At 44.8% G+C, this 24,982-nt stretch overlaps 2 protein-coding genes across 2 annotated transcripts; both read left to right on the plus strand.

Annotated features, from left to right (window-relative positions):
- The first annotated feature begins 3,051 nt into the window (after positions 1–3,051).
- On the plus strand, positions 3,052–6,962 carry LOC145349680 (secreted phosphoprotein 24-like). Its single transcript, XM_080198209.1, has 9 exons — positions 3,052–3,103; positions 3,251–3,354; positions 3,542–3,670; positions 4,533–4,664; positions 4,779–4,823; positions 4,938–4,982; positions 5,796–5,840; positions 6,463–6,507; positions 6,930–6,962. Exons 1-9 carry the CDS (start codon positions 3,052–3,054, stop codon positions 6,960–6,962), a joined length of 630 nt encoding a protein of 209 aa, XP_080054335.1.
- A 2,537-nt stretch (positions 6,963–9,499) lies between these two features.
- LOC145349804 (uncharacterized) lies at positions 9,500–24,945 on the plus strand. The gene is made up of 9 exons (XM_080198350.1): positions 9,500–9,523; positions 10,714–10,876; positions 17,321–17,424; positions 17,612–17,740; positions 19,244–19,375; positions 19,490–19,534; positions 19,649–19,693; positions 20,508–20,632; positions 24,780–24,945. Exons 1-9 carry the CDS (start codon positions 9,500–9,502, stop codon positions 24,943–24,945), a joined length of 933 nt encoding a protein of 310 aa, XP_080054476.1.
- Positions 24,946–24,982: the final 37 nt, after the last annotated feature.

Raw genomic sequence — 24,982 nt, forward strand, 5'->3', positions numbered from 1 at the left:
TAAACTCTATCAAGATAGACAAGTCGCCGGGACCGGATGGGATGTACCCCAGGTTACTGTGGGAGGTGAGGGAAGTGGTTTCAGAGCCCCTGGCGATGATCTTTGCTTTGTCGGTTGAGACGAGAGAGGTTCCAGAGGATTGGAAGATTGCGGATGTGGTTCCTACTTTCAAGAAAGGGAACAGGGATAGCCCGGGAAATTACCGACCGGTGAGTCTGACCTCAATGGTTGGTAAGTTGATGGAGAGGATTCTGAGGGACAAGATTTATGAGCATTTGGAGAAGTTTAGAACAATCAGAAATAGTCAACATGGTTTTGTCAAGGGCAGGTCGTGCCTTACGAGCCTAGTTGAGTTCTTTGAGAATGTGACTGAACACATTGACGAAGGAAGAGCGGTAGACGTGGTTTACATGGACTTCAGTAAAGCATTTGATAAGGTCCCCCATGCAAGACTTCTTGAGAAGGTGAGAGGGCATGGGATCCAGGGGGCTTTGGCCTTGTGGATCCAGAACTAGCTTGCCTGCAGATGGCAGAGAGTTGTTATTTGGGTCATTTTCTGCATGGAGGTCAGTCACCAGTGGAGTGCCCCAGGATCCGTTCTAGGCCCATTGCTGTTTGTCATTTTCATAAATGACCTGGATGAGGAAGTGGAGGGATGGGTTACTAAGTTCGCAGATGATACGAAGGTTGGTGGTGTTGTGGATGGTCTGGAGGGATGTCAGAAGCTGCAGCGGGACATAGATAGGATGCAAGACTGGGCGGAGAAGTGGCAGATGGACTTCAAGGCGGATAAATGTGTAGTGGTCCATTTTGGCATGACCAATGGGATGAAGGAATACAATATCAAGGGTAGGAGTCTTAGCTGTGTTGAAGAGCAGAGGGATCTTGGGGTGCGGGTCCATAGGACTTTTAAATCGGCCTCGCAGGTGGAGGATGTGGTCAAGAAGGCGTATGGTGTACCGGCCTTCATTAATCGAGGGATTGAGTTTAGGAGTCGGGAGGTAATGCTGCAACTTTATAAGACCCTGGTCAGACCCCACTTGGAGTACTGTGCGCAGTTCTGGTCGCCTCACTATAGGAAGGACGTGGAAGCTATTGAAAGGGTACAGAGGAGATTTACAAGGATGTTGCCTGGATTAGGAGACATGCCTTATGAAGATAGGTTGAGGGAGCTCAGTCTCTTCTCCCTGGAGAGACGAAGGTTGAGAGGCGACCTGATAGAGGTTTATAAGATGTTGAGAGGAATAGATAGGGTGGATTCTCAGAGGCTATTTCCCAGGGCTGAAATGGTCGCTACGAGAGGACACAGATTTAAGGTGCAGGGAAGCAAGTACAGAGGAGATGTTAGGGGTAAGTTTTTCACTCAGAGGGTGGTGAGTGAATGGAATCGGCTGCCGTCGGGGGTGGTGGAGGCGAACTCGCTGGGGTCTTTTAAAAGACTTCTGGATGAGTACATGGGATCTAATGGGATTGAGGGTTATAGATAGGTCTATGGCTTAGTAGGTATAGAAGTGATCGGCGCAACTAGTGGGCCGAAGGGCCTGTTTGTGCTGTAGTGTTCTATGTTCTATGTTAAACACAGCTCAATGCCAGTGTTAGCCAGAGCAAACACAGCTCAATGATAATGTTAACCAAGGTAAAGACAGCTCAAACCAGTATTACCCAGAGTAAATACAGTTCCATGCTAGTGTTCCCAAAATAAACACAGTTCAATACCAATGTTACCCAGAGCAAACACAGCTCAATACCAATGTTACCCAGAGCAAACACAGCTCAATACCAATGTTACCCAGAGCAAACACAGCTCAATACCAATGTTACCCAGAGCAAACACAGCTCAATACCAATGTTGCCCAGAGCAAACACAGCTCAATACCAATGTTACCAGAGTAAACACAGCACAATGCCAGTGTTATCCAGAGCAAATCAAGCTCAATGCCAGTGTTATCCAGAGTAAACACAGCTCAATGCCAGAGTTATCCAGTGTAAACATAGCTCAATGCCAGTGTTATATAGAGCAAATCCAGCTCAATGCCAGTGTTATCCAGAATAAACACAGCTGTTGATAATGCTCACTGCTGCATCTACAATTGCTGTGGAATATCAGATAGACAAAAAATCCACTGGGTTTAAACATGGATGGGAATGGGATTCAATGGCCATTGCTGGTTGAGTGGGAAAAGGCTCTCGCTGATATTACTGAGGGACACACAACAAGAGCGACTGCCTTCAATGATTGGTCTCAGCTCAGTCAAGTGACCATAGCGATAAACACCTTTGATGAGTGACAATTGGTGTCGCCATTCCGGGTTGGTTCTGCGATTGGAATCTGCCAGGATTCAATATCTACAGTGGGATTGACTGATCCCATGTTGGGTGGATCTGTTTGAAATCAGTCTGTGTTCGTTCCACAGAGGAATGGCCGATACGCACTGACTACGTCCATGCTGACATGGAGACTGGACACGGCTACTGGTCACCATGGAGCCAAGTCCCCAACAGGAAATGAGTGAGGGAGTGGGATGGGAAGGAAGTAGCGGGAAAATGGATCTGAAAACGACGGAGGAAGATTGTTATTCCAAAAATCAAACCCCTCTTTACATTAAACTCACCATCACAGAAGCACCTCCGTGCTTCCAGCAAAGTCTTTGGAGATAATGTTTGATTCAGGAAGTGAGACCAATAACTGTCAACATTCCCAAAATGGAATCATTCTGGAATTATTCCCAATGGACTGAAAGAGACTTCATACAAATCACAGATGGTCATTTCCTCTCCTCTCTCAGTTATTTCATATTCTGAGGAAGAATCTCTGATCTCACCAAATCTAAACAGGGTGATGATATTGGGAGGAAGTTGTGCCCATTTTGCAGCCACTTGGCAGCAGCTGCCCCTGCCCAGGATCAGCGCACTGAGTCAATATGAGTCAGTGTTTGAATGTGGTGAAGGTGAGGATATAAAGACTGAACGCTGGAAGGAAAAGGCAGAGTGAGAGAGAGAAGCAGCTCCTTTACTCTTCGTAAGCAGCCAGCTGATCAGATAAGAGACAGAATGAAATCCTTACTCCTCACCATTGCCGCAGTGCAGATCCTCCACTGCTCAGGTAGGTACTGGAGACAGAGAGAGACCTCATAAAGCAACACCTTCTTGCCAATGAGACTCACTGACTGAGATGTCACCAATGTGTTAGAAAGAATTGACTGGAGAATGCTGGAGTGTTTGGTACAACTTTCCTTTTCTCTCTCTGCAGGAATCCCCAGCCCTAAGGATGCTCTGAGAGTGTCAGTTGGAAAGCTGAATGAAATCACCACCATCCCCAATCTGTGTAGGATAACGCGGAGAAGAGTGAAGGATGTAAGTGTGACCAGTTCTCAGTGCGTTTCACTGTCTAAAGTCTACAAGAATATTGCAGGGTGCAGTTAGACACTGATTATTAAAGAGGAGCAGAATATTCTATTGCTCTCACACTGATGGGTGAATCAGCCCAGGGTAAGAATACGAGATACTCTCAGACACTAATGACCTGTTTTCCTCTCATTAGATTAATCGCACAGGAAAATTGTCGTACAATGTGGATTTAACATTCTCTGTGAAAGAAACTGTCTGCTCCAAGAATTCCGGACTGGAATTTGATGATCCCAGCTGTCGATTCCGTTCCAAAAAGTCCGCAGTAAGTTCACAGTTAGATTGTCACATTGATTACCTCGTGTGTGTATGAAGATATATCAGAGAAACTCAGTGCTGACTTTGTAGTTATAAAGTTATTAGAAAGGGATTGTAGTGTAGGGATGCAGAAGCTTAATACAATGATGCAGAGCATTGGTGAAGCCACACCTGGAATACCACATGCAGTTTTGGTCACCTTACCTAAGGAAGGATGTACTTTCCCGACAGGACCTGGAATGTAGGATCACAAGACTGGAATGTACACGTTGTCATGTGAGGAGAGATTGAGTAGATTCGGTCAATATTCCCAGAGAATGAGAGGTGATTGAATTGACACAGATAGAATTCTTAAAGGGGCTTGACAGGGAAAAACTGAAAAATCTTTCCCCACTGATAGTATCTGGAACACAAGGTCACAGGGTGGGATTCTCCGGCTGCACTCACCCCAAGGTCGGAAATTCCCACCCCTGATCAACGTACCTTTGCATGGTCTGCCCCCACCCGCTCCGATTCCTGTACTGGGGGGACAGGACAATTCCACCCACAGAATAAAGAGTTTGCTGTTGTCCAGATTTGAAAAGAAACTTCTTCACTGAAAGTCTTGTGAATGTTTGGAATTCTTTCCCTCAGAGAGCAGTGGATGATTAGTCATTGAGTATCTCCAAGACACAGATAGATTTTTGGACACTAAGGGAGTTTCGGGATATGGGATGGGGGGAGAAGGTGAGTTGAGGTTGAAGATCACTCCTGACTGGACTGAATGATGGAGCAGGGATGAGCGAATGAGTGACCCACGCAGGATCCTGTTCTGCATCTTCCTCTGTAATCATTCAATAATGGAAGAGAATTGTGCTTTATTTTCACAGGAGAAAGGTTGGTGTAAAAGCCGTGTGAAATATTTTGCTGATGAGGTGCTGGATGTTGATGTGGAGTGCCGAGGTTTGGAGACAGTCGACAGCCACAGTGATTCATTCGAGTCGAGAGAAGACAGTATTGAGGTAATGTCACCATTCTACACATCAGGACAATGGCATTTCCAACATTGCGATTATTGAGAAGATTTCTCATTGGCTCACTGTGCTAAATATTGAAATATTCATATTTTAATACAGGTGGAAACCAAATCAAAGGAGACATCGATCGAGGAATCTCCCAATGTGAGTATAAATTGGGAAATCTGTCCGAGTATTTTCCTGTTGATCAGAATTGTTAACAGACACATTATCAACAAAAACCATTCTGACCATTGAAATGTGAATATTTTATTACAGATAAGAAGCCAATCAGTAGAATCATCGCTGGAGGACTCTCCCAGTGTGAGTATACATTGGGATTTTATCTCAGATGATTATCAAACAACAAGAACCTGTTGAAACTTTGATCCAGCTTCCTCTGACTAGAGTCAGGAATTTATTGAATTAAATGTCCACCCAGGGACTTGGGGAGCGGAGATTCTGATTCTAAATTGCTGCTGGATTCTTCAAGTATCATTAGCGGCTCCTTGGATTGAGGTCATGTGGATGATTCTTATTCCCTGAATTTTAGAATATTCTGGAATCAGAGAGAACCCTATCCCCTGTCAACAAGCATGATAACAGGGGAGATGTAACTGTGGACATCCTGAGGACAACATCTTTCACATTCTACTCAGTGAATGGATAATAATTTGGTTAGGTTGATTGGCTGTGCCATATTGCTCCTAAGTGTCACTGGATCGATAGGTTATATACGTGGGGTTATGGGGATAGGGTCTGGGTGGGACTGTTGTCAGTACAGACCCAAATGGCAGAATGATCTCCTTCTGTACTGTAGGGATTCAATGATTCTATGATTCTTATTGCTGGTTTCTATAACAAAGTTAATTCAATAAATCCCAATCGAGGGAGAATCTCAGTCTCTGTTAGTTTATCCATCGAGCCCACAGCCCCACTGTCCCAGAGCTGGATTGATTATAGCTGTGGTGGAGAACAGGAGGTGTTTGCTGAGGAATTCTCCACTCCATCACTCACTCACTCCATCCCAACTCCAACACTGAAAGTGTTTCCACTTCCTCATTTAAAAGATGTGATTCAAAACATCAAAATTATTGACAAAATGTGAAACATTGAAATGTGAATATTTTATTACAGGTAAGAAGACAATCAGTAGAATCATCGCTGGAGGACTCTCCCAGTGTGAGTATAATCTGGGATTTTGTATCCGAGTATTTTCCTGTTAATCAGAATCATCAACAGAAACATTTGAAATCTGGGATGTAAGGGTATGGGAATGGAGTGTGAGATAATCATTTATTTCAATCTGAGGTCCTGGGGGACGGGAGTCTGAGACTCAGAAACAAATCCAGAGAATGAAACTGTCCTTCCTGACTATAAAGGCAGCTGATTATTCCGAGGAATGGACAGGTACAAACAGTAGCATTGAGAGAACAATGTCTCTGACACTCTCACCAATTATAGACAGTAATGCTGCTCCCTCTTGGAGGGGAACTGCAGATTCAGCTCAATAAATCCCAATTGAGGGAGAATCTCAGTCTCTGTGAGTTTATCCATCGAGCCCACAGCCCCACTGTCCCAGAGCTGGATTGATTATAGCTGTGGTGGAGAACAGGAGGTGTTTGCTGAGGAATTCTCCACTCCATCACTCACTCACTCCATCCCAACTCCAAAATGTCCTAAGTTAGCAATCCCCATTTTAACATTTAAATTTTTGATTTGGAAGTATTTTTTTCCACATTATTTATAAGACGTCTCTTCAATTCTCATTTCTGTCCCTATAAATGTGAATATTTTATTGCAGGTAAGAAGCCAATCAGTAGAATCATCGCTGGAGGACTCTCCCAGTGTGAGTATAATCTGGGATTTTGTGTCAGATGATTATCAAACAGCAAGAATCTGTTGAAATTTCTCTCCAGCTTCATTGAGTCGGATCCTGCTCAGAGTTTCGATTCAATTTGATGGATGTCTGGACCCTAGAAATGAAAATAGTTCAAATTCCCTCATTGATGGTGTTTAATAAGCAGTGAAATCTTTGAGTTAAAGATCATTCTAATGCTCAATATTGGTTCTAAACAGATCAATGGGAATCTTTTCACACAGGTGAGAAGCAAGTCAGCAGAAAGATGGCACGGTGTGTCTGTAGAGGTGAGTAGAAATGGGGACTTTGTGTGGGGGAATTGTCTCTGGATCAGCAACAATAAAACATTGAGTTCAGATTGAAGTCAGTCCATCTGAAAGTGACCATTCTGCTGATTGTGTTGATTGCAGGAACACAGCGATGATTCAAGCTTCTCACACTGACCCTGAATGAAACGTCTGAAAGAACCAACTTGGTGTCAACACAAGACCTCATTCCCATTGAAGAAGATGTTCTCAATTGTCCTTTACTCCTTCATGTACGAAGCCGGGGGTGGGGGCGCGTGGGCGGGGTGGGGGGGTGGGGGTTCTTGACTGTACATTCCACCTTAAATCTGTGATTCTATGGTTTGTAAATGTTCTGTCCTTTGGTGTGTGTTGTTGTTGTGTTCTGTGGATCATAATAAAAGTGTAAAGAGAATATTTCCTGATGTTTCTCCGGATGTTATTGCTGCTTTCACTGACTGGTTGGGAGCTCAGAACACTGGGAGCATCCTGTCACCCACTGGGACCACTTTCCCCAGTCTCCGGGGAGCTGCTCAGGGATTGGGGCTTCACGGCTGAAACTGGTCAAGGGAAGGCGTACGAGGGGGGTTGGAGGAAAACTCCTTTCTTATCTCCCAATCACTCAACTGTCTGCAACTAAAATCAATGAAAATGAACGCTTGTCCCTCAGGGTGAAACTCGCAGTGAATGTTACTGAAGCTTCTCTTGTGGGAATCAGTGTTTAATTAGAAACATTGAAACATAGAAGTTAGGAGCAGGAGGAGGCCATTCGGCCCTTCGAGCCTGCTCCGTCATTCATTACAATCATGGCTGATCGTCCAACTCAATAGCCTAATCCTGCTTTCTCCCCAGAACCTTTGATCCCATTTGTCCCAAGTGCTATATCCAGTCGCCTCTTGAATACATTGACTACTTCCTGTTGTAATGAATTCTGCATTATTGATCCAGATGTTAAAAAGGTTTATCGTTTATTGATTAGTGACACAAGTAGGTTTATATTAACACTGCAATGAAGTCACTGTGTAAGTACCCTAGTCACCACACTCCGGCGCCTTTTTGGCTTCACTGAGGGAGAATTTAACCCTGATAAGTGTGAGCTGATGCACTTTGGAAGAAGAAACAAGGCAAGGGAATATTTAATGAATGGCAGGACACCAGTAGCTCAGAGGAACAGAGGGATCTTTGGTAAACATAAGAACATGAGAAATAGGAGCAGGAGTAGGCTATCTAGCCCTTCGAGCCTGCCCCACCATTCAATAAGATCATGGCTGGTCTGAAGTGGATCAGTTCCACTTTCCCGCTTTCTCCCCATAATCCTTAATTCCCTAGTCTATCAGAAACCTATCTACCCCTGACTTAAATATATTTAGTAAGGTAGCCTCCACCACTTCAACAGGCGGAGAATTCCAGAGATTCACCACCCTTTGAGTGAAGAAGTTCCTCCTCAACTCTGATCTAAACTGCCCCCCCCCCCTCCCGTTATCTTGAGGCTGCATCCTCTAGTCCTGCTATCCTTTCTAAGCGGGAAGAATCTCTCTACCTCTACCCTATCCATCCCCTTCATTATCTTATAAGTCTCTATAAGATCCCCCCTCAGCCTTCTAAACTCCAACGAGTACAGGCCCAGTCTATTTCATCTCTCTTCATACTCCAACCCCCTCATCTCTGGTATCAGCCTAGTGAACCTCCTGTCAGCCTAGTGAACCTCCTTATACACTGATCCCTGCAGGTGGCAGAGCAGGTGAATAGGATAGTTTAGAAGGCATGCAGGACACTGATTTTATCAGTCATGGTATAAAGTATATGAGCAAGGAGGTAATATCGGAGCTGTACAGAGCATTGGTGAGGCCACAGCTGGAGTACTGTGTGCAGTTCTGGTCACCTCATTATCGGAAGGATGTGATAGCACTAGAGGGGCTACAGAGGAGATTCACCAGAATGTTGTCTGGGATGGAGTGTTTGAGTTTTAAGGGGAGACGTTGGGAGAATGCTGGAATCCATCTTTAAAGACGCGATAATCCGACACTTAGTAATCATTTTACGATTGGCTAGAGTCAACATGGTTTTAAGAAAGTGGAAGCTTGTTTGACAAATCTATTTGAGTTTTCTGAAGACATAAATTGCAGGGAAGATAAAGGGGAAGCTGTAGATGTAGGGGATTTGCATTTTGAATAAATATTTAGCAAGTTTGAAAGTTACTACACAAGATTTGGTTGGGAGTTTCAATTTGCAAATTGGGATTCCTGCCATCCCACTCCTGTATAATATCCAGAGATATCCAGCACCAGGGATCTGGGTTCAATTCCCGGCTTGGGTCACTGTCTGTGCGGAGTTTGCACGTTGTCTCCGTGTCTGCGTGGGTTTCCTCCGGGTGCTCCAGTTCCCTCCTACAGTCTGAAAAATTGCTGGTTAGGTGCATTGGCCATGCTAAATTCTCCCTCAGTGTACCCGAACAGGTGCTGGAGTGTGGCAACTAGGGGATTTTCATGGTAACTTCATTGCAGTGTGAATGTAAGCTTAATTGCGACACTAATAAATAAACTTTAAAACTTGTGAGTAGGGTGGTGGATGATCCTGTAACAATCTCCCCTCTGAAAATGTGCAGTCAAGATATCCATTCATCTGCAAACTAATGCTTTGTGCCTGAGAGCCTGTCCCTGCAGTGGGCAGGGTAAAATTTGGGTCAATTGTCCAAAATGGCCACCAGGTTGCCGATTTCGGTACCTATCCAAATGCATTGTGGGAAAATGGCGTGCTGGCGTTGGGATTTTCAGAGGACTAAGAACAAAGAACAAAGAACAGTACCGTGCAGGAACAGGCCCTTTGGCCCTCCGAGCCTGCGCCGATCATGATGCCTTCCTAAACTAAACGTACGCACTTATGAAGTTCGTATCCTTCCATTCCCATCCTGTTCATGTATTCATCCAGTTGCCACTTTTTTGCCACTATCGTTTCAGCTCCCACCACGTTCCGGGCAACGCATTCCAAATATTGACCACCCTCTGTGGAAAAGTGGCCTTTATTGGCTGCTACATTCAAACAGCTCAATGATCTTCACTCTGAAGAAGCAGCACAAGGCAACACTAACACAGAGGAGACTACTTCTCCTCTTCATCCGTAATGGGCCTTAATCATAGAATCCCTACAGTGCAAAAAGAGGCCACTCGGCCCATCGAGTCTGTACTGCCCACAATCCCTATTCCCAAAACGCTTATTTACCCTGCTAATCCACCTGACATTGGGGTCAATTTATCACAGCCAATCACCGAACCTGCAATCTTTGGAGTGTGGGAGGAACCGAGACACCCGGAAGAAACCCACGCAGACATGGGGAGAATGTGCAAACTCCACACAGGCAGTGACCCGAGGCTGGGATTTGAACCTGGGTCCCTGGCACTGTGAGGAGTAGTGCTAACCACTGAGCCACGTGCCACCCTCAAGGCTGCTTTGAGTTGGGGACAACTTCCTCTCTCTTTAGCCATATTCTGTCCGTCTCCCCATGGGAATCCCATCTCTCCCGCATGGCCATCTCTGTTCTGAGCCAGGTTATCTGTGGCCTGCCTGGCGATCGCCACTCGAGAGGAGCTGGGGTGTAAAGTTTTACAGCAAGATAAATAAACAGCAGGAGTTTGCAGACCAGCTGCCTCCAGAGGTCAGAATGGTTTCAATATCCTAAGGGAGAGAGAGGTTCAATCTCAGAATTGCTGCAACATGATTCATTTCACTGGCTGCTGACACTCACATGACATTCTGCTTTGAACATTGCAAGCTGTAAGCTGAAATATAGTTCTGTTTTTTGCTGAATTGAAAAGCTGGACCTTTGAAACTCCCACCTCTGGTTGATTTGTTGAATACTGAACTTCTCCCGGTTTTACACCGCCCCCTCTTCCCCTCCCACACCAATCCTCAGGGCTCCTCACGGTCGAGTGAACTGGGAAGGCAGGAAAGTCCAACCATTGACTCAATCGCAACTGTCAATAATCCCCCATTCCAAAATAAACCCTGGGATGGAGCACCTACACACGTGAGGTTAAACGGCCTCTGTTGCCAGGATGACGTTACAGAGAATCTCAGTGAGTAACCGTGATTTCTCTCAATGGATTCCATTCAGAAACTGTTTCAGGATCAGGAAGTGTTTAATCTGAGCCAGAGGGCAGCTCATAATGTAACAACAACACAAACTAATGGACAAACATTACTGGAATAGCGATGTCCAAATCAGCTGGGATTTACTAACCATTGACACTGGGATATTATTAATCATTAATCCACGTATAATGGGGCTTTTAATATTCATCCATGGGATGTGGGTATCACTGGCTGGGCCAGCAATTATTACCCAGCCCTGAGGGCACATAGGCCGGACTGTGTAAGGACAGTAGATTTTCTTCCTTAAAGGACATTCGTGAACCAGATGGGTTTATAACAATTGACAATGGTTTGACGGCCATCGAATCATTATCACAGTCACACAGTGCAGAACGGGCCCTTTGAATCTGCATCAAAAATAACCACTACTAAAGTCGCACCAATTCTGAATCATCATTAGACACTTAATTGTGGATTTTTTATTGAATTTAAGTTTCACCATCTGCCATGGTGGGATTCAGACCCAGATCCCCAGAGCAGCACTCTAATTTTACCATCAAGTTGCACACCTTTTTGGGCTCGGAAACTTGGTAAAGTCGTGGGTAGGTGAGTAGCGCAATCCGTGCCCGCCTCCGCATCAGCCCCCCCCTTTACCAAGGGCCAAAAGTAGCCGCAATCAGGACTGTGCCTGAGATGGGCACAACATCAATTGAAACGTATTTGCATGCATTTAAGTTGACTTAATGGGCTGCAAACCCAAACGTACTGGCACTTCCTCCTTTACCACCACATTTGGCCATCCAGATTCAGCGCGAAACAGACATAGTCCACAAAGGTCCGAGTCGGGAACTCCAGTTAGTGAGGAGGTAGGTTCTGAGTGCCAAGCGACTCTGCTTCAGATTGGTGGTGGGGAGGGTGCAGAGGGAGGTAGCTCAGATGGCTATCTGACTCAGATCAAAGAGCGGCAGGGGATGGGGAGAAAGGGGGGGGGCATGGGGGGGTGGATGGTCCACTGCCACTCTGCATGTGATTGGTGAGGGGGAAGGGGGGAGGGGCCTGTGGTTGGTCTGGGTGGTGAGGGGTGGGAGGGGTAAGGGGATCAGTAATGTTGTGCGGATGGGGCATTGTCTGTGGGGGCCAGAGGGAGGCATTATCCAGCCCGAGAGCGAAGTGGCAGGGAAGCATTTTGCTCTCTTTTTTCTGCACCTGCACAGTTGGAGGTGCCGATCGGAGCTGCCCACAGGCTTCTGCAGCACGATTCGGAATTGCTGATACTTTTTCAGGCAGAATGTCTATGGGGGCACCTGAGAACGGGTCTAAAAGTCGGATCTGAAATAATCCCAGTTCTAAGTCCCCCAACACTTAGAATCAAAATGGTAAAATAAGGCCCTGTGTCTCTGCATTCTTAGTCCAGTGACAACACCACTACCCCACTGCCTCCCCTGATTGTGTTGAAATGAAGTGATTAGGATAGAGAATGATGTTAATTCAGTTAGAATTTATCGTGTCTCCTTCAGCTCCAATCTAATTTCCTGGGTTAGTTACTGAGCATGCAGGTGGATAAATGTACGCTGACAGGAAAAGGCTATCAGGGAATAAGACAATCAATGGCACAGATAGAGAATCAGGTGAACTGGTGTAACAACAATAATCTCTCTCTCAATGTCAATAAAACAAAGGAGATAGCCATCAATGTCAGGAAGCTTAGCGGAGAACATGCCCCAGTCTACATCAATGGGGATAAACTGGAAATAGTTGAAAGATTCAAGTTTCTAGGTTGGTATGGCTCCTGCTCTGACCAAGACCTCAAGGAACTACAAAAGGTCACGAATGTCCATCACGCAAACCAGCCTCACATCCTTTGACTCCATCTACACTCCTCACTGCCTCAGCAAAGCAGCCAGCGTACTCAAGGACCCCACGCACATCAAACATTCTCTTTTCCACCTTCTTCCTTTGGGAAAAAGATACAAAAGTCTGAGATCACATACCAACTGACTCAAGAATACCTTCTTCCTTGCTGCTGTCAGACTTTTGAATGGACCTACCTTGCATTAAGTTGATCTTTCTCTACACCCGAGCTATGAGTGTAATACTACATTCTGCACTCTCTCATTTCCTTCTCTATGCATGGTATGCTTTGTCTGTATACTGCGCAAGAAACAATACTTTTCATAGTTTTAGGGTAAGGGGTAGTAGATTTAACAGACAGATGAGGAGAAATTAATTTACTCAAAGAGTTGTGAATCTGTAAAATTCACAACACCACAGTGCAGTGGATGCCGGGTCATTGAGTAAATTTAAGGAGGGGATAGACAGATTTTTAACAAGTAATGGGCTGAAGGGTTATGGAGAACGGGAAGGAAAGTGGAATTGAGGTTAGGATGAGATCAGCCATGATCATATTAAATGGCGGAGCAGGCTCAAGGGGATGAATGGTCTACTCCTGCTCCTACTTCTTATATTAATATGGTAGAATATATCCACTAGCCTGGATGAGAGTCGCTCCAACAAAACTCAAGAAGATCAACACCACACAGAACAATTAAGCAATCCAACTGAATTACCACTCTGTGTACCATGTTAAACACTCACTCCCTCCTACCCAATGTACAGTAGCAGAAGTATGTACCATCGACAAGATGAATGGCAAGAACTAATGAACATTTCTTCGACAGCATCTTCCAAACCCACACCTCCAGCATCTAGAAGGACATGGGCAGCAGACACATGGAAACACAACATACGGAAGTTCCCCTCCAAGTCACTCATCATCCTCACTTCAAAATATATCACTGTTCCTTCAGTGTCGTTGGGTCAAAATCCTGGAACCCCCTTCCTAACAGTACTGAGGGTATACCAACATCTGATAGACTGTAGCAGTTCAAGACGGCAGATCACCACTAAGAACAAAGAACAAAGAACAAAATCAGCCCGGGAAACAGGCTCTTCGGCCCAACGAGCCCGCACCGCCATCTCAACACCACCAGTCCCCCTCTCCACCCACAACCCCTGTCTAATGTTTTATGGCCATCCAGATTGAGGGAATCTGATTTAGGGACAACTTATTCCTGCCAATCAGCCTAACAGCACGTCTTTGGGGTGTGGGAGGAAACCGGAGCACCTGGAGAAAACCCACGCAAGCACGGGGAGAATGCGCAAACTCCCACAGAAACCGGCCCAAATCCATGTGTCTGCACAGCAATCAGTGATAGTCACTGAGCTGTCGTCTTGCCCAATATCTTGTCCAGTTTAGGCACACGCTAACGACATGAAGCACTAGGCCAGTCTCGAACAACCAAGAGCAGCCCCAGTACGACCCATCGTGTGTATGCCCCTCATTGGACACGAGGTGGACCGACTTAAAACCTGTGAATGAAAAGAGAAAAAACATTATTATCATACCATACCCATTTACATTACCAGGGATGCCCCAATGCTAATGCCCCTTATTTAAAACAATCTCCCATGTCCACCCATCTCCAACCCAGTTATGTGCCTGTCTAAGTTACTCTTAAACAACTCTAGCGTGTTTGCCTCCACCACCTTACTTGGCAGAGCATTCCATACCCCCACGACCCTCTGTGTGAAAAACCTCCCTCTAATATCTGTGTTGTACCTCTTCCCCCTCACCTTAAGTCCATGGCCCCTTGTCCTATGTGTCTCTATCATAGGAAATAGCTTACCTTTGTTTACTCTATCTATACCCTTCATAATCTTATATACCTCTATTAGATCCCCCCTCAGTCGGCGTCTTTCAAGGGAAAAGAGCCCCAATTTCTTCAATCTTTCCTCATAACCCAGTCCTTCCATACCAGGCAACATCCAACTCTCCAGAGTCTCCACGTCCTTCCGGTAGTAAGGCGACCAGAACTGGACGCAGTACTCCAAATGCGGCCTAACCAACGTTCTGTACAACTGCAACATTAGACTCCAGCTCTTATATTCTATACCCCTTCCTATAAAGGCTAACATACCATAGGCTTTCTTCACCACACTCTCCACTTGCGCTGCCACCTTCAAAGACTTGTGCACTTGCACCCCCAGGTCTCGCTGCGATGCTATACTCGTTACGGGCTTACCCTTTACCATATAACTCCCCCCTACATTATTCCGGCCAAAATGCATCACCTCACATTTATCCGGATTAAACTCCATTTGCCATGTATCTGCCCAATCAACCAGCCTATCAATATCCTGCTGTATTGCCAGACACTGCTCCTCACTGCCCGCCAATCCAGCCATCTTGGTGTCATCAGCAAATTTGCTGATCACACCACCTACTCCCTCTTCCAAATCATTTATATACACTACAAAGAGAAGAGGTCCCAGTACTACCTTCTCAAGTGCAATTAGGGATGGGCAATGAATGTTTGTTTAGCAACTGTAGTGGTTCAAGGATTCATAGAACATAGAACATAGAAAACTACAGCACAAACAGGCTCTTCGGCGCACAAGTTGTGCCGATCAAATCCATACCTACCAGGCCATAGAATTATCTGTAACTCCCAATCCCATTAAATCCCATGTACTCATCCAGAAGTCTTTTAAAAGACCCCAGCGAGTTCGCCTCTACCACCACCGAGGGCAGCCGATTCCATTCACTCACCACCCTCTGAGTGAAAATCTTACCCCTAACATCTCCTCTGTACCTACTCCCCAGCACCTTAAACCTGTGTCCTCTCATAGCAACCATTTCAGCCCTGGGAAATAGCCTCCGAAAATCCACCCTATCTATTCCTCTCAACATTTTATAAACCTCTATCAGGTCGCCTCTCAACCTTCGTCTCTCCAGGGAGAAGAGACCTAGCTCCCTCAACCTATCTTCATTAGGCATGCCTCCTAAACCAGGCAACATCCTTGTAAATCTCCTCTGCACCCTCTCAATAGCTTCCACATCCTTCCTGTAGTAAGGTGACCAGAACTGCACACAGTACTCCAAGTGGGGTCTGACAAGGGTCTTATAAAGATTCAGTTGAGAATCAACCACATTGCTGTGGCTCTGGAGTCACATATAGGTCAGATCACATAAGGAAGGCAGATTTCCTGTGGTTCAATCAATGTGGTTGATTCTCAACTGAACCCCTACAGTCTATGAGGTGTAGGTACACCCTCAGTGCTGTTAGGAAAGGGGTGCCAAGATTTTGACCCAGCAACACTGAAGGGATATATTTCGAAGTCAGGCTGATGGGTGACTCAGAGGGGAAAGCTGGTGTAGCGACACTGATAACCCAGGAGAGAATAAACAAAAGACCAAGTTATAAAAAGTAAGGGATGACTGATGCTGGGACTGTGCAGTCAGGGAGGGTGATGGCCTATTGTATAATCACTAAAGTATTATCAATCCAGAAACTCAATTAATGTTCTGGGGACCCAGGTTCGAATCCAGATGTGGAATTTGATATCAGCAAAAGTATCTGGACTTACGAGTCTACTGATGACCATGAATCCATTGTCAATTGTCGGAAAGACCCATCTGGGTCATTAATGTCCTTTAGGGAAGGAAATCTGCCTTCCTTACCCGATCTGGCCTACATGTGACTCCAGAGCCACAGCAATGTGGTTGACTCTCCCTCTGAAATAGCTGAGGGAGGCACTCAGTTGTATCAGCATTTCAAGAAGGCAGCTCACCACCATCTTCTCAAGGGGCAACTAGGAATGGGCAGTAAGGGCTAGCCGAGCCAGCAATGCCCATGTCCCACTAATGAATAAAAAACAAAGTGACCAGCAGGTTCTAGAGATTGGTGAGGTACGATATACTACCGCTGCCCCTAAACTTACAGGCACTTCATGCATTGCTAACACTGCACATCGTCAGCTACAGGTTATTTTACAGAAAGTTTAAAGCAAGAATGTAAAAAGCAACATTTACTCAGAATATCCAGCTTTGCAAATACCAATGGACTGAAAGAGTCTTTGTACAAATCACACATGGTCATTTCCTCTCCTCTCTCAGTTCATTATTTCATATTCTGAGGAAGAATCTCTGATCTCACCAAATCTAAACAGGGTGATGATATTGGGAGGAAGTTGTGCCCATTTTGCAGCCACTTGGCAGCAGCTGCCCCTGCCCAGGATCAGCGCACTGAGTCAATATGAGTCAGTGTTTGAATGTGGTGAAGGTGAGGATATAAAGACTGAACGCTGGAAGGAAAAGGCAGAGCGAGAGAGAGAAGCAGCTCCTTTACTCTTCGTAAGCAGCCAGCTGATCAGACAAGAGACAGAATGAAATCCTTACTCCTCACCATTGCCGCAGTGCAGATCCTCCAGTGCTCAGGTAGGTACTGGAGAGAGAGAGAGAGAGACCTCATAAAGCAACACCTTCTTCCCAATGAGACTCACTGACTGAGATGTCACCAATGTGTTAGAAAGAATTGACTGGAGAATGCTGGAGTGTTTGGTACAACTTTCCTTTTCTCTCTCTACAGGGATCCCCAGCCCTAAGGATGCTCTGAGAGTGTCAGTTGGAAAGCTGAATGAAATCACCACCATCCCCAATCTGTGTAGGATAACCCGGAGAAGAGTGAAGGATGTAAGTGTGTCCAGCTCTCAGTGTGTTTCACTGTCTGAAGTCTACAAGTATATTGCAGCGTGCAGTTAGACACTGATTATTAAACAGGACCAGAATATTCTATTGCTCTCACACTGATGGGTGAATCAGCCCAGGGTAAGAACACGAGATACACTCAGACACTAATGACCTGTTTTCCTCTCATTAGATTAATCGCACAGGAAAATTGTCGTACAACGTGGATTTAACATTCTCTGTGAAAGAAACTGTCTGCTCCAAGAATTCCGGACTGGAATTTGATGATCCCAGCTGTCGATTCCGTTCCAAAAAGTCCGCAGTAAGTTCACAGTTAGATTGTCACATTGATTACCTCGTGTGTGTATGAAGATATATCAGAGAAACTTAGCGCTGACTTCATAGTTATAAAGTTATTAGAAAGGTATAATAGTGTAGGGATGCAGAAGCTTAATACAATGATACAGAGTATTATTCGTTTATTGGTAGGGGGATTGAATTTAGGAGTCGCAGTGTAATGTTGCAACTGTACACTACTCTAGTGCGGCCGCACTTGGAGTACTGTGTGCAGTTCTGGTCCCCGCATTACAAGAAGGATGTGGAGGCGTTGGAGAGGGTGCAGAGGAGGTTTACTAGGATGTTGCCTGGTATGGTGGGGAGGTCCTATGAGGAGAGACTGAGAGATCTAGGGTTGTTTTCGTTGGAAAGAAGGCGGCTAAGAGGGGATCTTATTGAAACATATAAGATGATTAGAGGTTTAGATAGGGTGGATAGTGATAGCCTTTTTCCTCGGATGGAGAAAGCTAGCACGAGGGGGCATGGCTTTAAATTAAGGGGGGGTAGCTACAGGACGGATGTCAGGGGTAGGTTCTTTACCCAGCGGGTGGTGAGGGATTGGAATGCCCTGCCTGCTGCAGTTGTAAATGCGTCTAGTTTGGGGGCGTTTAAGAGATCTCTGGATAGGTTTATGGACGAAAAGGGATTGGTATAGGCTAGTGGGTCATTGTTTTTGTAACTGGTCGGCGCAACATCGTGGGCCGAAGGGCCTGTTCTGCGCTGTAATGTTCTATGTTCTATGTTCTATTAGAGCATTAGTGAAGCCACACCTGGAATACCGGGTGCAGTTTTGGTCACCTTACCTAAGGAAGGATGTACTTTCCCGACAGGACCTGGAATGTAGGATCACAAGACTGGAATGTACAGGTTGTCCTGTGAGGAGAGATTGAGTAGATTCAGTCAATATTCCCAGAGAACGAGAGGTGATTGAATTGACACAGATGAAATTCTTAAAGGGGCTTGACAGGGAAAAACTGAAAAATCTTTCCCCACTGATAGTGTCTGGAACACAAGGTCACAGGGTGGGATTCTCCGGCTGCACTCACCCCAAGGTTGGAAATTCCCAACCCCGGTCAATTAACCTTTCAATGGTCTGCCCCCACCCGCTCCGGTTCCCGTACTGGGAGGGACAGGACAATTCCACCCACAGAATAAAGAGTTTGCTGTTGTCTAGATTTGAAAAGAAACTTCTTCCATCGAGAAACTTCTTCTTCAAGAAACATCTTGTGAATGTTTGGAATTCTTTCCCTCAGAGAGCAGTGGATGATTAGTCATTGAGTATCTCCAAGGCACAGATAGATTTTTGGACACTAAGGGAGTTTCGGGATATGGGATGGGGGGAGAAGGTGAGTTGAGGTTGAAGATCACTCCTGATTGGACTGAATGGTGGAGCAGGGATGAGCGAATGAGTGACCCACGCAGGATCTTGTTTTGCATCTTCCTCTGTAATCATTCAATAATGGAAGAGAATTGTGCTTTATTTTCACAGGAGAAAGGTTGGTGTAAAAGCCGTGTGAAATATTTTGCTGATGAGGTGCTGGATGTTGATGTGGAGTGCCGAGGTTTGGAGACAGTCGACAGCCACAGTGATTCATTCGAGTCGAGAGAAGACAGTATTGAGGTAATGTCACCATTCTACACATCAGGACAATGGCATTTCCAACATTGTGATTATTGAGAAGATTTCTCATTGGCTCACTGTGCTAAATATTGAAATATTAATATTTTAATACAGTTGGAAACCAAATCAAAGGAGACATCGATCGAGGAATCTCCCAATGTGAGTATAAATTGGGAAATCTGTCCGAGTATTTTCCTGTTGATCAGAATTGTTAACAGACACATTATCAACAAAAACCATTCTGACCATTGAAATGTGAATATTTTATTACAGGTAAGAAGCCAATCAGTAGAATCATCGCTGGAGGACTCTCCCAGTGTGAGTATAAATTGGAGTTTTGCATCAGATGATTATCAAACAACAAGAACCTGTTGAAACTTTGATCCAGCTTCCTCTGACTAGAGTCAGGAATTTATTGAATTAAATGTCCACCCAGGGACTTGGGGAGCGGAGATTCTGATTCTAAATTGCTGCTGGATTCTTCAAGTATCGTTAGCAGATCCTTGGATTGAGGTCATGTGGATGATTCTTATTCCCTGAATTTGAGAATATTCTGGAATCAGAGAGAACCCTATCCCCTGTCAACAAGCATGATAACAGGGGAGATATAACTGTGGACATCCTGAGGGCAACATCTTTCACATTCTACTCAGTGAATGGATAATAATTTGGTTAGGTTGATTGGCTGTGCCATATTGCCCCTAAGTGTCACTGGATCGATAGGTTATATATGTGGGGTTATGGGGATAGGGTCTGGGTGGGATTGTTGTCAGTACAGACCCAAATGGCAGAATGATCTCCTTCTGTACTGTAGGGATTCAATGATTCTATGATTCTTATTGCTGGTTTCTATAACAAAGTTAATTCAATAAATCCCAATCGAGGGAGAATCTCAGTCTCTGTGAGTTTATCCATCGAGCCCACAGCCCCACTGTCCCAGAGCTGGATTGATTATAGCTGTGGTGGAGAACAGGAGGTGTTTGCTGAGGGATTCTCCAAATCCATCACTCACTCACTCCATCCCAACTCCAACACTGAAAGTGTTTCCACTTCCTCATTTAAAAGATGTGATTCAAAACATCAAAATTATTGACAAAATGTGAAACATTGAAATGTAAATATTTTATTACAGGTAAGAAGACAATCAGTAGAATCATCGCTGGAGGACTCTCCCAGTGTGAGTATAATCGGGGATTTTGTATCCGAGTGTTTTCCTGTTAATCAGAATCATCAACAGAAACATTTGAAATCTGGGATGTAAGGGTGTGGGAATGGAGTGTGAGATAATCGTTTATTTCAATCTGAGATCCTGGGGGACGGGAGTCTGAGACTCCGACACAAATCCAGAGAATGAAACTGTCCTTCCTGACTATAAAGGCAGCTGATTATTCTGAGGAATGGACAGATACAAACAGTAGCACTGAGAGAACAATGTCTCTGACACTCTCACCAATTATAGACAGTAATGCTGCTCCCTCCTGGAGGGGAACTGCAGATTCAGCTCAATAAATCCCAATCGAGGGAGAATCTCAGTCTCTGTGAGTTTATCCATCGAGCCCACAGCCCCACTGTCCCAGAGCTGGATTGATTATAGCTGTGGTGGAGAACAGGAGGTGTTTGCTGAGGAATTCTCCACTCCATCATTCACTCACTCCATCCCAACTCCACAATATCCTAAGTTAATAATTCATATTTTAGCATTTAAATCTTTGATTTGGAAATTTTTTTTCCATCTTATTTACAAGATGTCCCTTTAATTCTCATTTCTGTCCCTATAAATGTGAATATTTTATTACAGGTAAGAAGCCAATCAGTAGAATCATCGCTGGAGGACTCTCCCAGTGTGAGTATAATCTGGGATTTTGTGTCAGATGATTATCAAATGACAAGAATCTGTTGAAATTTCTCTCCAGCTTCATTGAGTCGGATCCTGCTCGGAGTTTCGATTCAATTTGATGGATGTCTGGACCCTAGAAATGAAAATAGTTCAAATTCCCTCATTGATGGTGTTTAATAAGCAGTGAAATCTTTGAGTTAAAGATCATTCTAATGCTCAATATTGGTTCTAAACAGATCAATGGAAATCTTTTCACACAGGTGAGAAGCAAGTCAGCAGAAAGATGGCACGGTGTGTCTGTAGAGGTGAGTAGAAACGGGGACTTTGTGTGGGGGAATTGTCTCTGGATCAGCAACAATAAAACATTGAGTTCAGATTGAAGTCAGTCCATCTGAAAGTGACCATTCTGCTGATTGTGTTGATTGCAGGAACACAGCGATGATTCAAGCTTCTCACACTGACCCTGAATGAAACGTCTGAAAGAACCAACTTGGTGTCAACACAAGAAGACCTCATTCCCATTGAAGAAGATGTTCTCAATTGTCCTTTACTCCTTCATGTACGAAGCCGGGGGTGGGGGCGCGTGGGCGGGGTGGGGGGGAGGGGGTTCTTGACTGTACATTCCACCTTAAATCTGTGATTCTATGGTTTGTAAATGTTCTGTCCTTTGGTGTGTGTTGTTGTTGTGTTCTGTGGATCATAATAAAAGTGTAAAGAGAATATTTCCTGATGTTTCTCCGGATGTTATTGCTGCTTTCACTGACTGGTTGGGAGCTCAGAACACTGGGAGCATCCTGTCACCCACGGGGACCACTTTCCCCAGTCTCCGGGGAGCTGCTCAGGGATTGGGGCTTCACGGCTGAAACTGGTCAAGGGAAGGTGTACGAGGGGGGTTGGAGGAAAACTCCTTTCTTATCTCCCAATCACTCAACTGTCTGCAACTAAAATCAGTGAAAATGAACGCTTGTCCCTCAGGGTGAAACTCGCAGTGAATGTTACTGAAGCTTCTCTTGTGGGAATCAGTGTTTAATTAGAAACATTGAAACATAGAAGTTAGGAGCAGGAGGAGGCCATTCGGCCCTTCGAGCCTGCTCCGTCATTCATTACAATCATGGCTGATCGTCCAACTCAATAGCCTAATCCTGCTTTCTCCCCAGAACCTTTGATCCCATTTGCCCCAAGTGCTATATCCAGCCCCCTCTTGAATACATTGACTACTTCTTGTTGTAATGAATTCTGCATTATTGATCCAGATGTTAAAAAGGTTTATCGTTTATTGATTAGTGACACAAGTAGGTTTATATTAACACTGCAATGAAGTCACTGTGTAAGTACCCTAGTCACCACACTCCGGCGCCTTTTTGGCTTCACTAAGGGAGAATTTAACCCTGATAAGTGTGAGCTGATGCACTTTGGAAGAAGAAACAAGACAAGGGAATATTTAATGAATGGCAGGACACCCGTAGCTCAGAGGAACAGAGGGATCTTATACACTGATCCCTGCAGGTGGCAGAACAGGTGAATAGGATAGTTTAGAAGGCATGCAGGACACTGATTTTATCAGTCACGGTATAAAGTATAAGAGCAAGGAGGTAATATTGGAACTGTACAGAGCATTGGTGAGGCCACAGCTGGAGTAATGCGTGCAGTTCTGGTCACCTCACTATCGGAAGGATGTGATAGCACTAGAGGGAGCAGAGAGGAGATTCACCAGAATGGTCTCTGGGATGGAGTGTTTGAGCTTTAATGAAAGACTGGATAGGCTTGGACTGTTTTCCCCAGAGCAGAGAAGGCTGAGGGGGACATGATTGAAGTGTATAAGATTATGAGGGATATGGACAGAGTAGGGGGCAGCTGTTCCCTTTCGTTGAGGGGTCAGTCACAAGGGGGCATCAATTTAGGATGAGGGGCAGGAGATTCCAAGGCTCCAAAGGATAGAGACAATTCCTTAGATACTGGAATACTCCCAGCGGATTGTTTATAGAGTCATAGAGGTTTGCAGCATGGAAACAGGCCCTTCCATCCAACTTGTCCATGCTGCCCTTTTATTTTTAAACTCCGAAGCCAGTCCAAATTGTCCGCGTTTGGTCCATATCCTCTATACCCATCGTACCTCTGTAACTATCTAAATGCTTTTTAAAATTCAGAATTGTACCCACCTTTATTACTACCTCTGGCAGTTTGTTCCAGACACTCACCACTCTCTGCGTGAAAAAATTGACCCTCTGGACACTTTTGTATCTCTCCCCTGTCAACTTAAACTATGCTCTCTAGTTTTAAACTCCCTTATCTTTCGGAAAAGATATTGACTATCTAGCTAACTATCTGTGTCCTTCATTATCTTATAGATCTCTATATCCTTTATACCCATATCTATCCAGCCTCTCCTTATACCTCAATCCATCAAGTCCTGGTAGCATCCTAGTAAACCTTTTCTGCACTCTTTCTAGTTTAATAATATGCTTTCTATAATAAAGTAACCAGAATTGCACACAGTATTTGATCACAAATCTCTCATTCTCCTCCAATAAGAGAGCAGGAGAAAGGCAACAGTAGCTTCACTCCATTCTTTGGGAGAATGCCGGAATTCATCATTAAAGACGTGATAATCAGACATTTAGTAATGGTTTTATGAATAGCTAGAGTCAACATGGTTTTAAGAAAGGGGAAGCTTGTTTGACAAATCTATTTGAGTTTTCTGAAGATATAAATTGCAGGGAAGATAAAGGGGAAGCTGTAGATGTAGGGGATTTGAATTTTGAATAGATATTTGCTAAGTTTGAAGGTTACTACACAGGATTTGATTGGGAGTTTCAATTTGCAAATTGGGATTCCTGCCATCCCACTCCTGTATAATATCCAGAGATATCCAGTGCCAGGGATCTGGGTTCAATTCCCAGTTTGGGTCACTGTCTGTGCGGAGTTTGCACCTTCTGTCCGTGTCTGCGTGGGTTTCCTCCGGGTGCTCCGGTTCCCTCCTACAGTCTGAAAAATTCCTGGTTAGGTGCATTGGCCATGCTAAATTCTCTCTCAGTGTACCCGAACGGGTGCTGGAGTGTGGCAACTAGGGGATTTTCACAGTAACTTCATTGCAGTGTGAATGTAAGCTTACTTGTGACACTAATAAATAAACTTTAAAACTTGTGAGTAAGGTGGTGGATGGATCACGATGTAATGATCCTGTAACAATCTCCCCTCTGAAAAATGAAGTGCAGTCAAAATATCCATTCATCTACAAACTAATGCTTTGTGCCTGAGAGCCTGTCCCTGCAGTGGGCAGTGTAAAATTTGGGTCAATTGTCCAAAATGGCCACCAGGTTGCCGATTTCGGTACCTATCCAAATGCATTGTGGGAAAATGGCGTGCTGGCGTTGGGATTTTCAGAGGACTAAGAACAAAGAACAAAGAACAGTACCGTGCAGGAACAGGCCCTTTGGCCCTCCAAGCCTGCGCCGATCATGATGCCTTCCTAAACTAAACGTACGCACTTATGAAGTTCGTATCCTTCCATTCCCATCCTGTTCATGTATTCATCTAGTTGCCACTTTTTTGCCACTATCGTTTCAGCTCCCACCACTTCTCCGGGCAAGGCATTCCAGACATTGACCACCCTCTGTGGAAAAGTGGCCTTTATTGGCTGCTACATTCAAACAGCTCAATGATCTTCACTCTGAAGAAGCAGCACAAGGCAACAGTCAACACAGAGAAGACTACTTCTCCTCTTCATCCATAATGGGCCTTAATCATAGAATCCCTACAGTGCAAAAAGA

This window comes from Carcharhinus amblyrhynchos, chromosome 11 (assembly GCF_965287045.1).
Source record: "Carcharhinus amblyrhynchos chromosome 11, sCarAmb.v2.hapA, whole genome shotgun sequence".
NCBI lineage: Eukaryota > Metazoa > Chordata > Chondrichthyes > Carcharhiniformes > Carcharhinidae > Carcharhinus > Carcharhinus amblyrhynchos.

What these genes read in the sequence shown, in the direction of transcription:
- LOC145349680 (XM_080198209.1), top strand. Translation starts at nt 3,052, where the DNA reads ATGAAATCCTTACTCCTCACCATTGCCGCAGTGCAGATCCTCCACTGC. An exon ending in CGCGGAGAAGAGTGAAGGAT is followed by an intron (nt 3,355 to 3,541) that starts GTAAGTGTGACC and finishes TCCTCTCATTAG; the next exon opens with ATTAATCGCACAGGAAAATT. An exon ending in CGCTGGAGGACTCTCCCAGT is followed by an intron (nt 4,983 to 5,795) that starts GTGAGTATACAT and finishes ATTTTATTACAG; the next exon opens with GTAAGAAGACAATCAGTAGA.
- LOC145349804 (XM_080198350.1), top strand. Translation starts at nt 9,500, where the DNA reads ATGGCCACCAGGTTGCCGATTTCG. An exon ending in CGATCGAGGAATCTCCCAAT is followed by an intron (nt 19,535 to 19,648) that starts GTGAGTATAAAT and finishes ATTTTATTACAG; the next exon opens with GTAAGAAGCCAATCAGTAGA. An exon ending in AAACATTTGAAATCTGGGAT is followed by an intron (nt 20,633 to 24,779) that starts GTAAGGGTGTGG and finishes CTATCGTTTCAG; the next exon opens with CTCCCACCACTTCTCCGGGC.